We start from the raw sequence: 16,999 nt of genomic DNA, 5'->3' as shown, positions 1-16,999 counted from the left end.
GAGAGGACATCAGAAATGTTAAAGCATACTTATTATCCTGAATTTGCTGTTCATCTTTTAATGCTCTAAAATTATTCAGCAATAATTCATTCCTATGAAAAAGTGCCTCTGAAGACCGAGTACTTGGATCTCTCTCCGTACTCAGAGGACATCAGTTTTCCTGCCCAATACCCATCCTCAATCGTATTACAATGATTTGTCTTCCTCATTCTTTTCTAAAACAGAAAATCCCTCTCATGTGCTCGGGCTCATTTTCCCTAGGTTTAAGTAGGCAATATTTTTCTTACAAATGTTAGGATAAACAGCCTCTGGTCTGTCAGACCCCTTCTTTTCAGTTTTGGACATTTGCATGTTGCAAATCCAACCAGAAGTGTGCATCCTGTTATATGCCAAGTAACTCATATCAATAACTATTAATTATTTGTGAATTACCTAGGAGAGCTATACTACTTTTACATCATGCAACACAACCAGTTTTCTGTGGTGTTGAGAGTATGACTTTAGGAGAATAATGGGTAAAGTGACTGATCCAATAACACAAAGAGAAAAATAAGCTCATGTAAGAATATAAAGCCATAAAATACAGAGCTTTGATACACTGATCATCTTATCCAAGCAGCATGAGACGAGTTGAGGGTCAAACATGAGCAGAAGTTAATACCACCACACTCAACACTGTCAAAGATGGCATTAAGCAACTGGTGAGATGACAATCCCTAAACAACCAGTTTACACAACGTACAGAGTAAACTCTTAAAACACGAAGTGCTTGGGTAGACTGCTCTCAGAATGACTCAACACCAGTAAGTTCAAGATGACAGGTACAGGGAGGCAGCTAGGTCGTGTAGCATTACTTTCATTTTAATGCTTAGTACATGAGTACCTTCCATTCTATAACTGCTATAGGATTACCAGTGGCTGAAGTGATCCACCCAACTGTCATGACTGAGCATGTTTCACCTCCTGGCACTGCTTGCAGATGCTGTCCCAGCTCTTTCTAGCAGATGCTGATGAAGCCCTTCAGGGGCTAGTTTGCCTTTTTTTTTTTTTTTTTCCCCATGATGTTGGGTGTTGGCTGCTGAGGATCACAAAGAACATCAGCACTGGAGCTGGAAGCATCACCTTATCCTGACTCCTGGTCTGCTCCCTGCTCTGTGTCCCACAGACCTGTTCAGCTGCTTCTGCAAAAATGCCTTTCCTACAAAAATAAGTTTCTTAAAAGCAAGAATTATGAAGCGAGGAAGTTTCCTTAACACATCAACACTGTTCTAAGGCACAAGAATAGCAGAACAGTAAACTCACTAAATGAAAACTACAGTCATATTCAGCTAAGCTGAAACTAGCAGCTGCTTGCACAGTAAGGACCAATAAACGCCAGTTGAAGCCTAGAAGGGAAGGGGTAATTCAGGGCCAGTGAGTGCCAGCCACATGGGGCTGCTCAGGCACAGAGACATGCTGTGGCCAGGCCCCAGGTTAGCAGCCGTCAGCCTGTGCTTCTGCACACTGCTTTACCTGCCCATCAAAAGACAACACGATTAACTCAATTTTCTCTAGACCGTTTTCAAGAGGACCACAGCAAACAGTATCCAGATTTGTTTGAGGGTTCAAGGACTGCAATTTTATCAGTACCAACTAGAGATAAACACCTGCTTTTTTTCAGTCTCGAAACACTGCGTTTGTTAATATCTCATCCAATTCTACATTGGGAGAAAAGTAAGTATCTATTGATAGAAAAACAAACAAACAAAAACCATTAAACCCAAGTTTCCAATTTCTCTTTAATATAAATAGGAGAAATCTTTTATCTGATTTCACATACTTTTACACTCAAATTCAATTAATGGCAATAAATTCCAAGGAATACTTTCTCCAAAGTGTCCTTTAAGAGCCCTCACTTCTAACCTGGTTTATTTATTGCGTGGGGGATTTCTCCAAGGTGGAGTCAATAACACTGCAGCTACCTACTCCTCTAAGCCCCTGTTCCAGGACACTCAGTAGGGTACGCCAGAATTGGTTATTAAATTCCAGTTGCAGAGTCCATCCCAGTACAGCAAAGGTTGAGGAAAACCTTCCCTGCAATTGCTCTAGGCTCCTGTGACACCAGGAGAAAAATCATAAGGCCCATCTCTCCTGTGACCTTAATTTCCCTCTTTGTTGGCATACCGACAGAAGAATCGTGCTCATGAAAGGCATGAAAACTCCTGCACTTCGAAATGAAAGGAAAAAATGGAGATACTCTCCTTCTCCACAGAATAATCTGGGGCTATAAAGCTGAAGGAAGGCTGTTATTAAACAAAAGTAGGCAACGAGTGAAAAGAACATAGGCAGAGTAAATGAAAAGTGTCAGTAAGTCCAGGCTCCCAGGACATGAAATGGATGAACATGCACAGACCAGAGAAACCCTAAAACTGAGAGTAAAATAACCAAAGGATCTGAGATTAAATTAAGACTAAAATAATGATGAAAGATAAAATCCCACAGATGTATAGGTTGAAGGGTGAAAATGAACAAACTGGAAGCTGTTCCAAACAGATTCCATTTTCATTTGGAAAGAAAGCCAGCATACATTAAGATTTACCATACGAGGCACTGCACATTCAGCAAAACAGCACTAGAAACATCAGGACAAAAGGTACAAATGACACCAAAGCAGAGATACAGAACTCATCATTGATGAATTACTGTGTAATATTTAAAATGGAAAAATAAATAGCAGTTTTGGTCATGGTAGACCCTGTGGGCTGAGCAGAACAGAAAGACAATAAATAATTCTCAGTAACCCAAAGAGCTTCTCATATGAGAGAAGCAGTTAATAAAACAAACAGGAATGAAGCAGGTAGAAGAAGTGGAACAACAATTTACGACCCCAGCTGCTTTGAAGCAACCGGCTGTTCAGAACTGTTGATCTACTCCTTTTCTCCAGCTGCTGAACTGCATTGTTAGATAGCTAAAAATACCTTTGCTGCTTTTTTGGTTCTCCGTATTCCATTCTCTTTTAACAAAACCCTATTAATTGCCAAAGGAATTTTATATGGCAGAGTAAGTGGGTCACAAGCCATATTCTGAAAGAAAATGTAAAGGTTTTTGAACTCCTGATTTAGGCAGCATATGTTTGCTAAACTAGTTTCTGTTTCAGTAGTTTCTCTGTTTTACTGCTTTCCTTTGTTGTACTTTTCTTTTTTTTTTTTTTTTGGTCTGGGTGTCTCACAGGAGCTGCTTGAGTCATATCCCACACAGACCATGGAGAGCTTCATCTACTATAGCTTCATCTACAAGCTTCTGTGAAGCAGGGAGTGCTCTTAATTAATTCCTCAGACACCTCAAAGCCTGAAACTGCCACCTTTATCTACCAGCTACTGCTCCCTTGCATGTCCAGCACTGCAGTGCCCAGCTCCAAGCTGTCACAGCATTTCCCACTGGAAACATCTTCCCTTCAAATGAGCCCCACAGAAAGTGACAGGACCCGATTGCACAGAGTTCTGGCAAAAATAGCCTCTAAACAAAACAAAAAGCCCAGCAGTTTTCAAAGAGGATTATGTCAGCTTCTGAGGCTTGCTTCTTCTTGCACAGAGCGAGCTGAGCACTTGAGGAGTAAAACAAAGTCCAAGTAGTGGCAGGCTTACACAGCTGGCACCCTCACTGAGAGCGTGCGCCACTTGCACACTACAAAAGGACTAGAAAGTCTGCCAGGCAACATTCAATGTGCCAGTGTTGGAAAGAGGAGAGGAAAGGGTATATCAAATTGCCTTTTTACTTTACACAATTCTGGGGGGGTGATTCTGCATGTAACCCACCCTGTACACGTGCACACTCACACAGATCAGTCCTTAACAGACACCTACTTCATTTCCCACCAGCAGAGAGATTCATCTGATTACCAAAGACTAGGATAGGGGAAGTGCATCAATAAGCAGAGCCTTTTAAGAGGACTGGGTTTATTTCTCCAGCTGCTGAGTAGTATGACAAAGGGCTTTTTATTCCTGAAAAAGAGGTAAAATGAACTAAGAGCCAAGTATTTACAAATATGGTGCAGCCTGATCAGTGTTTTCTCTCTATATTAAGACATTTGTTAATCCCTCATTCCCTAATTTTCCTACAATGCTTGCTGAATATATTAAAACTATGCATCTCTATACATCCAATTACATTCACAAAATTTCTACTGCTTGACTGGGGAGTCATGATGCCAGTGGCTCTCATAGCTTCCATCTCTGAAGACAGAATCATAATTAATACTTAGTATAACTAGGCTTTCCATCTTAAACTGTAATTACTTTCCACTTCAGAACTACAGTAGGAAGTATCTTCCTGTATTCAAGTCTCCCAGTGCATGATCAGCTTGGTAAAAAAACAAAACAGAACATTATCCATTTTCTCAGGGGAGTAAGATACTTGCTAACTGCTGAGAACAAAGAGCAACTATTCACATATAGCACAGGAGATGCAGCATGAGACATGACACACACTCCTCTGTCCATATTCTGGAAAATCACTGCAGCTGAATGAAATCTCAGTTCATCAAAATCACAGAATATGGAAAACTAGAACAGTTAAACACATATGAAAAAGGGTGGCAAAGGGTTTGGGCCTAACAAGAGGCAGGAATAAAATTCAGTGTAAACAACTGCAGCTTAAAGAAAAGGTTCAGCAGAAACAAGTTGAAATGAGATTTCACCAAAACCCTTACTGACTGCAATACTGCAGCAAGTTATAAACATGTCCAAGTACTCAGAGGAAAAGAAAATGGCATCAGCACTGCAGCTGAAATGGCAACGCACTTGATATACAAAATCAAGTTGTTACAATTCCAAAAGGCTTCCATCTATATATTACTTACCCTACTCAGTACCTTTCCATAATAAACCATTACAACCACATCACAGCAAGGGAATGACAAAAGATAAGCAAAAAGAAAATATCCGTAAAAAGTCATTAATCAAACCACTGTTTATTATAGAAATGAATGCAGTAATTAAAAAACAATTTCAAAGCCACAATCACTCACTCCATCAGAAAAAAAAATAATAATTCTTACCTCGGCGTTCTTATTCCTGGCTTCTCTCCTTGCTGCTTTTTCTTTTAGCCTTTTCTCCTAAAACAAATAAGAAGATCCACAGTTTTAACACAAATTCCTGTTGTTTTTTTTCTTCTAATATTTTAAGATTAAAGTTGAGACACCGAGATGTTTAATGCACATATACTATACAGGTGGGTTTCATCCTACACATTACTGATGAAAAATTATATAAAAGATTTGATTGAGATATTATTCATAATTCTTGGTCTTTAAAGGAAATCAGAAATACAAGAATGATTCAAACTTACATTTCATTTTAACTGAGATTTGTTACTCTTAAAACAATGATGCAACTAGGTATTTTGAAAGTCAATTAGTACTTTGACAGAAAGTTAGCATCTATAACAGGTTAGTTAAAAATTACACCAAGAGATCATTTTCCGTATTTCTCCCTGTTTTAATATCAAACCTGATCTATTTAACAAGCAAAAATGATCATTTCCTTAACTTCCAAACTGCTAAAGCCACTGGAGAATGAAAGCTAAACCATATTCTCCATAGCCTTTGTATCTCCATTATGAAGTAAATGCTACTGCAGAGTTTTTATTAGTAATTGCATCGATTCAGAAGCCCTAAGAACATCAAGCTGCCTCTACCAAAGGGATTGTGCTATGTGAAAATGAGTGAAAAGCAATGATAAAATTGAGTCAGAGCTGCCAGCCAGATTTTTGAACATCCAAAAGTAGCCAAGGTATTTAATGTAAGTGATACTAATTGCCTTGATTGTTTTGTTGTTGTTATTGGGATTTGCTTATTTTTAAACCAATTTAAGGATTATCTCTATGTTATACTCTGTCAGGTCCTTGCAATTTAACATCCTTCAATTACCGGTTTCATGAGGTAAGGACAGAAATTCAGGTGAGGGCACCCATCAGTGAGTAAAGCACACCACTCCCTATTTTTCATTTGTTTTAGCAATGCTAATGACATTGATTATTCAAACTTTTTCATGCTAGCATAAAAAAGCTGATGCTATGCAATGCTCTCTGTTTCTTTATGCAACTTAGGCTGTCCCTAGCATCAGCACATCTAGAACCAAGCCCACATAAAATCCCTTTACCATCAGTCCCAGGACACCACCTCAGCATGGAGGACACTGACGACCATTTCACAGCATGAGGTCACATTTGGGGAATAACAAGAAAGCTCCAGCTGCCCTGGTGCCACATCATCACAATCAAAGAAGAGACACCATAAGACTAATGAGTAAGGTGATTTGGTCAGGAAGAGCACAGATGACAATGTCAGTGCTAGCTGGGCATGGCTGTATCGAAGCTACAACTGCACAGAGACGTGGGGTAAAGGACACTGACGCAGAACATAGCGGTCCCTCTGTCCTGTATTTCTTTTGCTCAGCCTTCATCCTCTTTTCCCATGGCTTCTTGCTGCACTATTAATTCCCAACAGACATTCCTGCTGGTGCTCTCGAGCCTCTGGCAGATACTTTTGCTGCAGTCTCTTCAGCTGAGGACTGACAAAGGCTTATTACTCTGCCACATAACTCTACTGTCAGGCCAATTCCAATTTTCCAGCGCTAGCTCCAGTTTTATCACAGCGTATTAGAAGCTACCATACAAAGCTGCTTGGAAAAGCAGTGTGGTTCATGTGCAGAGCTGGGAAGAGGAGAACAGAGCTGCCACAATTTTCAAAAATGGTGTCTACATTCAATTTCTTTTGAGACTTCTGTCTGGTATGTGCCATTTTCTATCCTCTCAACTACCGAAAACACAGAAACGTTAGTTTTCTTTCAAATGTGGAGTAAATCAACCTTTCCTCTCCAAATCAAAACAGATCAATTTCATTCCCAAAGGATGGCAAGGACAAAACTGCCTGACGTTTGTGTCTCTCTGCTTTACACAGCTCTCCAGTGCTGTTCCTGACAGCTTTGCACACCAACACCTCAACACCACCAGACCTACACGCCAGGGCATTCAACACACACCATAAAGCAGAACAAAGACATTGCTTTAGTCAAATCTAACACAGCTCTTGTATTACTTCAGGTATTTTAAAACACAAAAAAAAGCAAGCAAAAATAACAATTGCATTTAAGGGCATGCGAGCCAAAAGAAACCCCTGGGACCAAATGCTACCTGATATGGACACAGTCAGACTGCTCTGCAACAAGCAAGACCCAGCATGTGGAGCACAAGCCCACTGCATCTCTTAACCCTCAGTCCCCCAGACAGACAAATCACCCAGCAGCACAGATGTACACTGAAAAAAAAATTATATCTGATTTTCCAAGACCTCAAAACAGAGGTGTTTTGTTTTTTTTTTTTTCCATGATCATAATTTCCTGGGAGTGTTACTTCATCTTAAATCAAACTGGTTTTGTTTATTTGCCAATATGTATTGGCTCTATTAAACTGATTGCAGAACACCTTCCAAATTGCCCAAAATTTCATCATTAAAACACTACAACCTTTACCACCAACTTTACATGACTTATATTTAAAGGTCCCTGCCAACCTAATTAAAACAAGAACAGGTATCACACTGAAAGAGCTCCCTGATTTATGATAAATGGACAAAGGAAAAAAGAGATGAAACCAGTTCACTGGGATGAACACTGCTGTGTTTAAATATACAGTGGCACAAAGAATGAAGACCTGGCCTCTTTCTGAATGCCAATATGAAAGCAATATGAAAGACAGGAGTAAATGCTTTTTCTTTCAAATATGAGCCACGCACCTTTATGAAATAGAAAAGAGAGAAGAGGAAAAGAGTTGGAAACAGTCAATGAATTACCTTGCTCCAAGCAGAAAGCCCAGTAAGGCAGACTTCAGCACAGGTAAAAGGATATTAGACAGGATGTTACCATATTCCAGAGGGAGATATTATTCCTTCTCTTCCAAGTCAAATCTGTATTCATTTGATCATTTTTACTTATGCTTTTCTAATGCTTTTACTGAAGTTTTCCACTGTCTCCCACCCTTTTTCTAAATGCTTTAGTTGCGCGTTCTTTGCTCTTTGAGGTCACCATTGCTCTCTTATTTTTCTGCAAAAACTGTGATCCTTTTCAAACTTTACTTCTGAGCTAGAAAATAACCCACCAGATATTACAAAGCGGGATAAAGGTATTTTTAAATTGGACAGAACAGAAAATTTTAGATGGAAAATTTCTATGGTATGTGAAAAGACAGTGTCATAACTACAGCCACAGACTTAAACCAACAGAGTAACCGCTGAAGTTCCTGCTCCAGGGATTTACCACAGAGCACTGGAACGACAGCTATGAAAGCAGAAGATTGACATAATGGCACAGCAGAGCACTATGCTGGACAGCATAATATATGTAAGTCTCTAAAGAGACAAAAGGTCTCAAAGGTGCAGAGACTGAAATCAGGAGTACAAAATAACAACAGGAGAGAGAGGTGTTACCAGGACCCTTTTTTTTTTTTTTTTTTTTGTAGGACTTGGTTCTTTGTTAATGAAAAACAAAACCAAATTCCCTATAGAGTGCATCTATACACTTGGTTGGAATTCGGAGTGTGTTTCAAAAAGTAACACCCTCATCAGCCCCACTTAGGTTTTGCTTCACATTACGAGGCAGTCTCCAGTAGCACAGCTAATAGACTCATACCAGTGCTGGGCATTCCCGGGATCATTCAGGCTGAGATCATCAGGAGGCCTCTGCTCAGCCTGGTCCAGCCTCCTGCTCACACCATCTCTGAGGTCAGACCATGCTACTCAAGGCTTCATCACATTGGGTCAAAATCCCAAGGATGGAGACTGCAGAGCATCTCCAGGCAATCCGTGCCTCTGCCTGACTGTCCTCACACAGAAAAGGTTTCTACTTAGCCCCAAGCTGGACCTTTTGTTTCAACTCATGCCCATGGCCCTCTTGCTCTGCACTGGTCTGAAGAGCCCGGCTCTCTCCTTGCTGACCTCTCTGGAAGTACTGAGAGCTGCTGTGGGGTCCCCAAAAGCCATCTCTGCTCCAGGCTGACCAAGCTCCCCCAGCCTCTTCTCACAGGACCCCCACCTCAGTGACTTCTGCTGAACTCTCTGCTTTGTCAGTGCCTTCCCATGCTGGGGGTCCCAAAACTGGTGCACTATTCCAGACAGGATGTCATGAAGGTTGAGGAGAACAATCACTTCCCTCAAAGTGATTCAATTCAAGGCATCAGCTAAGAGGTAATCAGGTGTAACCTCACCACCACGTGACGGTGTGCAATCTGGCTGTCAGCACCAACTACATTATGCTGCAAACTTGCTTGCTGATGTAGGAATAGCCATGTTATAATGTAGGCTTTAATGCAGGAAAACAATCTTACTGTGGCACTGCTTCGATTTATGTGCAGCTTCAAGCACATGCATCAGTACATAGAGCCCTGAAAAACCATGTGCTGAACAAGCGCTAAAACACTTTTCCCCAGCCAGGACCTTATTTTCTATTACCTAATGGACAAATTGTGAATTTTACTGTGCCAAAGAAATATCACCATGTAATAAAGACACCCTATTATATGACTGCATGAAATCAGAAATTAACTATAGTGCCTTAAGTTACAAGGAAAGGCTTCAGCGTAGCCAGGAACATAGATTTTCAAAGACTCATGTTGAGTATTTTAACACAATGTCACACTTCCTCATTTCTATTGCTAGGAAGAAATATGGGCACATGCAGAACACACATGGACAGCATACTGTAAGACAGTTGTAATAATGTAATCAAATGTGGCAAAGTTTAACCAAACAATCTGATCTTGATTTGTTTCCTGTCAATAGATTCTGTTCATCTATGGATGTGCCTGTAGCTATCTGTATCTACTCGGTGTCTAACATTGGTTTTCATAGACAGGAAAAAAAGAAAGTTACACAAAGTCTGGGTTTTCTTGGAATATTTAACACAGACCACAATACCAGATTTTATCACTGCCCTATCAAGCTATAAATCATAACTTGTAAAAATAGCACATAATTTAGAGACAAAAAAAATCCTAGCATAGGAAAACAAAAGGCTGTTTCAACGTATGAATACTTCATTATACATGCTACTGGCTGACTATCTGTACAGCAAAACTTCACATCATAGCACCACAAGGTTGTCAGATAAAGCTTTAAAACATCACAGTTTGATTAAATGCTCTGGTCTACAATTACGCGTGTTTTATTTTGCATTTATATTGAATTCTAGCTCCCTTTTGCACCTATATAGCATCTTCTTTACAGTTTAGAGCTAGCTATGTGCTTTTGGGGCTATCAACATTGAGCACGAGAAAGAAGTTTAACCAAAAATCAGTGAAATAATTTGCTGCAACTTAACTTGGCCCCTTCGGATGCAAACCAAGCAATCTCACATTAAAAGACAAGGGTCAGAATATCCTTTTATTATCTGAGATCAGCAACATGATGGATTTTGAACAGCTGCTAAATACAGATTATGAAGACATTTGCAGAACAGTTGGGACAGATCAAGGACCACAGGTTCATGGACTTATGAAACAGGTGAGGAGATGGGATCAATGTTCCTGACTAGCACAACATAGGACTGAATTAACTTCTACTACAATTTGTATCCTGGTTTAAAAAGAGCACTATCTAGATATTAAAAACCTTTCACTGAAGGACAGTACACCACAGTCACTCAAAACTAGCTGCTGTTTGTAATCTGGTCTATTTATCTTGGATCCCTTGGGATTCCGTTCCAGTGCCCAGCCACCCTCTTGGTAAAGAACTTTTTCCTAACAACCAGCCTATGATTATATTATATATTTATCCAGCTGCATGCTAGACATTTTGTCCAGAAGGATTCTGTGGGAAACAGTATCAAAAGCTTTACTGAATTCTGAAAAGATTACATTAACTGACCCTGGTCAACTAGGCAATTAAGTTCAGGACTTTCCCCTCATGAACCCCTGTTGGCTGCTACCAATGACTGCTTTTATCTTTCAAGTGTTTTCCAGTAACTCCCAGAATAATCTTCTCCATCTTCTTTTAACAGGCCCTGATGCGAGACTGGCAGGCCTGTAATAACCAGAGTCTTCCTTCTTGCCTTTCTTAAAAATTGGAACAGCATTTGTCAGCTTCAAGTTGACTGGGACCTCTCCAGACTCCCAAGAAAAGTAATTGAGAGAGGTCTTGTGATGATATCAGCCAGCTCTCAAGTATTATCCCTGGGATGAATCCCATCAGGCCCCATAGACTTACATGCATCCAGATGGAGCAGCAAATACTGCACAAGTTCAGGGTTGGTTGAGGATCATGCCAGAAGAATCCCACTGCAATAGTTCACATCAACCTGATCAGCTAGAACATGCAACCAAATCTTTCTCTAAGGGAAGAGCTCAATCCTAAAAATATGTTCCAAATTTCTCATTCCTAGAAATCTATATTCATGCCTGTCTTAAAACACAACTTTATTTGTTCAAGCACAGCTTAGCAGGAAAGCCTTCTTCCATTTCACCGTAAAATAATCTTGAAATAGCACACTACAAAGAACAAATCTCATGGTCCCACTAGAAGCATCTACTTAATCAGGAGCCACTGATTTGGGATGTTGCAGTTGCTGAAGTTTTAGTCCCTTTAATTTGCACAACGTTAATTGTATTAAATCTAACTTACTAATCAAAACATTTAAGTGAAAAGCTTGCAGAAAAATCAGTATCTTCCATAATTTATTTACCAAACCAGATTCCGTTCTGACAAAAATAAACATACATACGCATTTCAGCACACCTCCTTTCCACAAAACCACTCATTATAGATACTCCTTTCATTTAGTTCATCGTTAAGGCAAACTTAAGCCAGTCATTCTATTATTCTGCTGTAGATTACCAGCAGGCTAAGTTACCAACTTATTATCCTTAAAAGTATTATCATGGTAGTTCTCAAATCCTCCCAGAACTCTCCTGCTGTTTCAAGACCCTTTTTAAACCAACGTTAATGGTATTACGCAGCTCAGAGACCTTCTTTATCAGCTTTTAAAAACTTCCTGCAAAGTATCATTCTTTTCCCCCAGTTACACATCAAGTTAATGAGGATGGTTAATAATCTCAGTGATTACAGGAATGAAAAGCTTTAATCATCATCATGTAGTTTGACTATATCATTTGGCATTCCACTAAACAAAAAGCAGTTACAGCTACTGCAACCTTCTACCTTTTCTGCATGAGAACTGGCAACTGCTCTGCCTAACCAGCAGCCAAAACCATGGATATAAAACTGCTTCTGTTTCTAATATATGGAAAAGTTAGAATATTAGCTCTGCAACTGACTTTTCAATTTTTCCTCTTTCACAGTTGGATTTTAAAACAAAAATTCATACCCTTTTTACTTCTCCCTCAAGACACTAACACATTTATTAAAAGACGAAACTCTAACATTCCCATTCTGTGTTCTTAAGTTGAGGCAAAAAAGGAACGAATAATAACAGCCCTCTCTATATGGTGAGGTTAGGAATATGTGAAAGATACACATAAACTCTGTTTATATGGATCAGCCTTAGTTTTAGGATATACAAACAAACAAAAAATTGCACTTTTGAAAGCTGAAAGTACTTTTTTTTTTGTCTATCACAGAAAGCCCCTTTTTCTTTGACTCCCTTATTTGTACAGTTAATTGAGAGTTCATTTTATTTTGTCCAGAGGTTTAACAGCAACATTAAAAAAATACACAGTTTATTGTCACTTGTTATTAACAGATTTATTTGACATAGTTCAACAAGGCCAAGTGCAAGGTCCTACACCTGGGATGGGACAAACTCAAGCACAAATACAGGCTGGGCAGAGAATGGATTGAGAGCATCCATGACGAGAAGGACCTGAGGGTGCTGGTGGATGAAAAGCTTGACATGAGCTGGCAACGTGTGCTTGCAGCCCAGAAAGCCACTCATATCCTGGGCTGCATCAAAAGCAGCGAGGCCAGCAGGGTGAGGGAGGGGATTGTCCCCCTCTGCTTTGCTCTTGTGAGACCCCACCTGGAGCCCTGCGTTCAGCTCTGGGGCCCCCAGCACAAGAAGGATGTGGAAGTATTAGAACAAGTCCAGAGGAGGGCCACAAAGATGATCAGAGGGCTGGAGCAGCTCTCCTGTGAAGACCGGCTGAGGGAGCTGGGGTTGTTCAGCCTGGAGAAGAGAAGGCTCCAGGGAGACCTTACAGCGGCCTGCCAGTACCTCAAGGGGGCTACAGGAAAGCTGGGGGGGGGGACTCTTTGTCAGGGGGTGGAGTGATAGGACAAGGGGTAACAGCTTTAAACTAATAGAGAGCAGGTTCAGATTAGATATTTGGAAGAAAGTCTTTATTTAGATGGTGGTAAGGCCCTGGCACAGGCTGCCCAGAGAAGCTGTGGATGCCCCATCCCTGGAGGTGCTCAAGGCCAGGCTGGATGGGGCTTTGAGCAACCTGGGCTGGCGGGAGGTGTCCCTGCCCATGGCAGGGGGTTGGAATTAGACAAGTCTTAAAGGTCCCTTCCAACCCAAATCTCCCTATAATACTACCACATTAGTGTTTTTTTTCTTTCAGCTTTTCAATTTCTAAACAGCGTCTGCGTGGTTTTTGCTTTTTGTTTTGTTTTACAATAAATGTCTCCTTTTTCTTCAGGAATTTCTACGTAGCTAATAACTCGGATTTACTTGAAATATATTCCTGGTTTTGGTGACGGACAGCAGTTTTACCAGCCTTAAATTTCACTGACCTCTTCTATTTGCTTACCCATAGGCATGAAATAGTCTCACTCGATACAAGTAATGCATCATTCCATATTTAGCCCTGTGAGCATTATAATAGCCTAGGGCAAACGTATTTCCTATAAAAATTTCATGTTCATCTGAGTCTGAAGCTGTTGTTTTTGTTTTTTGTTTCTTTGGTTTGTTTTTAAATGCTAAAGAACTCCTGCCGGGTTTGATCAAAACTTTTAACGCTGCATTTTTAATAATCGATGCTTTACCTGCTGGTGCCATATTTTGGAGCTACCCATCTATCACATTTAACAGCTGAGGCCATGGTGTACAGTTCTCACAATTGGTCAGGGTTTGAAACAAGTCACTCTTTTGCCTGAAAAATTCTGGTTGTCATTTACTAATAAGGCCTTGCTAGTTGATACCAGTACCAGATATCGTCTCTCCATATCTACTCTATTTTTGTAAGACACAGAGACTCCAGAGTCAGCTGTGCTACACAAAATACACACACAGCTGTTCAAAAATTCACAGCATCTCTTATATACTGGCATCATCGTATTCAAAAGCTGGTTTCCACCCAGATTTTAAAGCGCAGATGTGCTCTGAAAAGTGACTTAATAAATAGCACTGTGGTATCCCACATTTGTCTTCTCCCAGATTTCACACCAGGTCTGTGCTGCTTACACACAAAAGGTGTTTTTTTTTTCCAACTGCTCAGCTTGCAAGCAACTTGGGATCTGAAAATCCTGCTCTACTAAACACGCCACTAGCCCATAAAGCAAGATTAATCTTCTAGTTACACAGTCAGCATGCACATGAGCCAACATAGAAAAAAACGATGCCATCCTCCACAGTGGTTCTGTTCTGCACAGGTAGACAGAATAAAAACTAGAAATTAGTGACAGCTATTTATTATTTTTAATAACTTAAAAATCAACAGAATGGGGGATGGCTGAATACACAGAGTAAGAAAATTCCATTTCAGCAGTCACTTTTTTAGCCATTGCTACATTTTATTAACTTTTGTATTTGGTATATTTTATGTCTTTAAGTATGTATTTTAGTATCTGTTTTCTAATAAAGATTAGCAAATCATCTACGTGCAAGCAGTGGTCCAACTACCAAATTAAAAGAATGTTCCCAGATGAAAGATCAAATTGAATAGATGTTGAACATTATTTTCAACCAAGGGAAAAAGTATAAATTAGGTTAAAAAATGGTCACCTCTGAATAAACAGATTTTTATGTCTTCAAATTAAAAAATAAAGTTTTTATGACTTTGGTGATTGATTTTTCTTTTAATTTGTTAACATGTAGTTTTAGACATCTATTAAGCAATCCCTTTAAGTAAAAAAACTATATGAAGATAACAATGTAAACCCCATCCATGGACCTGATGCTTATTTAATAGGTAGAGAAAATGAAACACACAGGTTTAGTATGACCTGTTTAAAACAACATAGTGAAAGTGTGAAAGTGCATCATCAAAAGCATGTGAAAGATGGCCCGATGACAAAACGACAATCTTAAACATTAAGAAAGCATTAGAAAAGATCTTAAACGTAACTGAAGAAAGGTATCTTCAGTTAACAGAAGAAAAAACAAACTAGAAGAAATCGACCCTTACAGGGCATAGTTAGAACAAAACCAAAATGGGAAACCAGTTGAAAAAAAAAAATCAAAATGATTCCTTTCTCATCTAACATCTGAACACATCGAACATGTTTCTAGGGCAGGTTTTGTTGTTTTTTTTAACAAGTTGCTAAGTAATTTCAATAGGCCATCTGTTTTGAACATATGTATACTTAACACATGTATACAAATATACACATACAGTTTGTTTCTAACAAATAGCTTTGCAAAATTAACAAATAGGAAAGAGATGTTACATTCTGATAATTAAAATACAGAGGTAGTCCAGTAACATTCTTTCTTTTTTGGGCAAATTGGAATCTGAGCCAAATTCTGAACCTACAGAAACGAATGGGATTCTTTCAAATGAATACACAGACACTTCCATCAAAACCTATGTATATTCATATACAAACATAAATGTGTAGGGGTAAAGGTAACCTTCATTCAACTTAAAATACGCTTTCAGAATAATTATATCAGGGATTAAGCTAGTTAATGGTGCTTAAAATTAACATTTAACATCGCAAACAGAAAACTTAAGGACAAATTCAATGGGAGTTGCACTGCAAAAAATGCCAGGACTTTATAGAGAATAAAGTCTGATCGAGATGAATACTTTCTAATTCTTCAACTACTTTGTTTTGCAGGAATTATACCTTTTAAGACTGGAAATTCATAATCTAGATGGGTCACAGACTGAGCTGCCTTAACTCATACACCATCCTGACAGGAGGCAGAAAGCCCAGAGCTCCCTGTGCCTGCTCATGCAGATACAGGCACCAGCAGTACCCGAGTGCTGAGCAAACAAAGGGTGCAGCTCCCATCAGACGATGCTAGTTTGCCTCTAGGATCCAGGAAAGGCAGAGGCTGGCATTCTGTGCAGTCGTGCCATTACGTCCTTCCCTGACAAGATGATGGCTGCAACCCCACCTCAGCTGAAGTTAATGTAAGCTTGCACTTCTTCAGCCTCCCCCCACCTTCCACTTGCAAATTCCTGCTTACAGGTGGTACTGGCATTCATCTGCTCAGGGCATACTCAAACCACTTACTCTGTTACTTCATTTCCTTCTTTTCCACATCAATAAGATGAGGCCAGGAACTCTGATTTTGCTGGAAAACTCTAGAAAATATTCAAGGGCACTTCAAGTTTTAAGTGCAGCCCATCCAGCTTTTGAAGTGAAGAGGAAAAAAAAAAGCAAGCAATGAGCAAGCTGCTGCCTCCGCCAGCAAGGCCAAACGGATCCTGGTGCTGACTGAAAAAGGATGTCTGTCAACCCACCTGTCAGTGCCGTACCCCTTATCTTAATAGCTCTGCACTTGGGCTATAACAGCAGCATTGCCTGCATACAATAGCTATGAAAGTGCTTTCTAATGAAGTAATACTCTCTTGATTTATTTTACACATCTCCCCATCTCTAATACTTCTCTTTGCAGCTGAGCTAAACGCTCCTCTCAGCTGCTACCTGCTTTCCTTTATGTCCTGCTCCCACACTGGCACACTCCTTACAGGAGGGAACAGTACCAGCCCCACACAGCACCACAGTGAGCCAACTGAACAAACACACCCAAAGCTGAGAAATTTCACCTCACAGTGAAGGACTGGTTCAAGTGCTTTACTTAATAAAGAGTACCTTTTTTTCACTTTCAGATTATTTCCTTTG

General features: G+C 39.8%; 1 protein-coding gene across 1 annotated transcript in view; it reads right to left on the bottom strand.

Annotated features, from left to right (window-relative positions):
• Positions 1-16,999, bottom strand: part of DDX10 (DEAD-box helicase 10) — a gene marked incomplete at its 5' end in the record, with an annotated part of 189,928 nt that overhangs the window by 56,648 nt on the left and 116,281 nt on the right. The window contains one exon of the mRNA XM_082773114.1: positions 5,036-5,092. Within this exon, the coding sequence (XP_082629240.1) occupies positions 5,036-5,092 (57 nt within the window). The remainder of the gene's footprint in view (positions 1-5,035; positions 5,093-16,999) is intronic.

This window comes from Aythya marila (genome assembly GCF_965140915.1).
Source record: "Aythya marila genome assembly, chromosome: 1".
Lineage (NCBI taxonomy): Eukaryota > Metazoa > Chordata > Aves > Anseriformes > Anatidae > Aythya > Aythya marila.
Note: the sequence above shows the minus strand (reverse complement) of the source record. Positions and strands in the feature narration are given on the sequence as shown.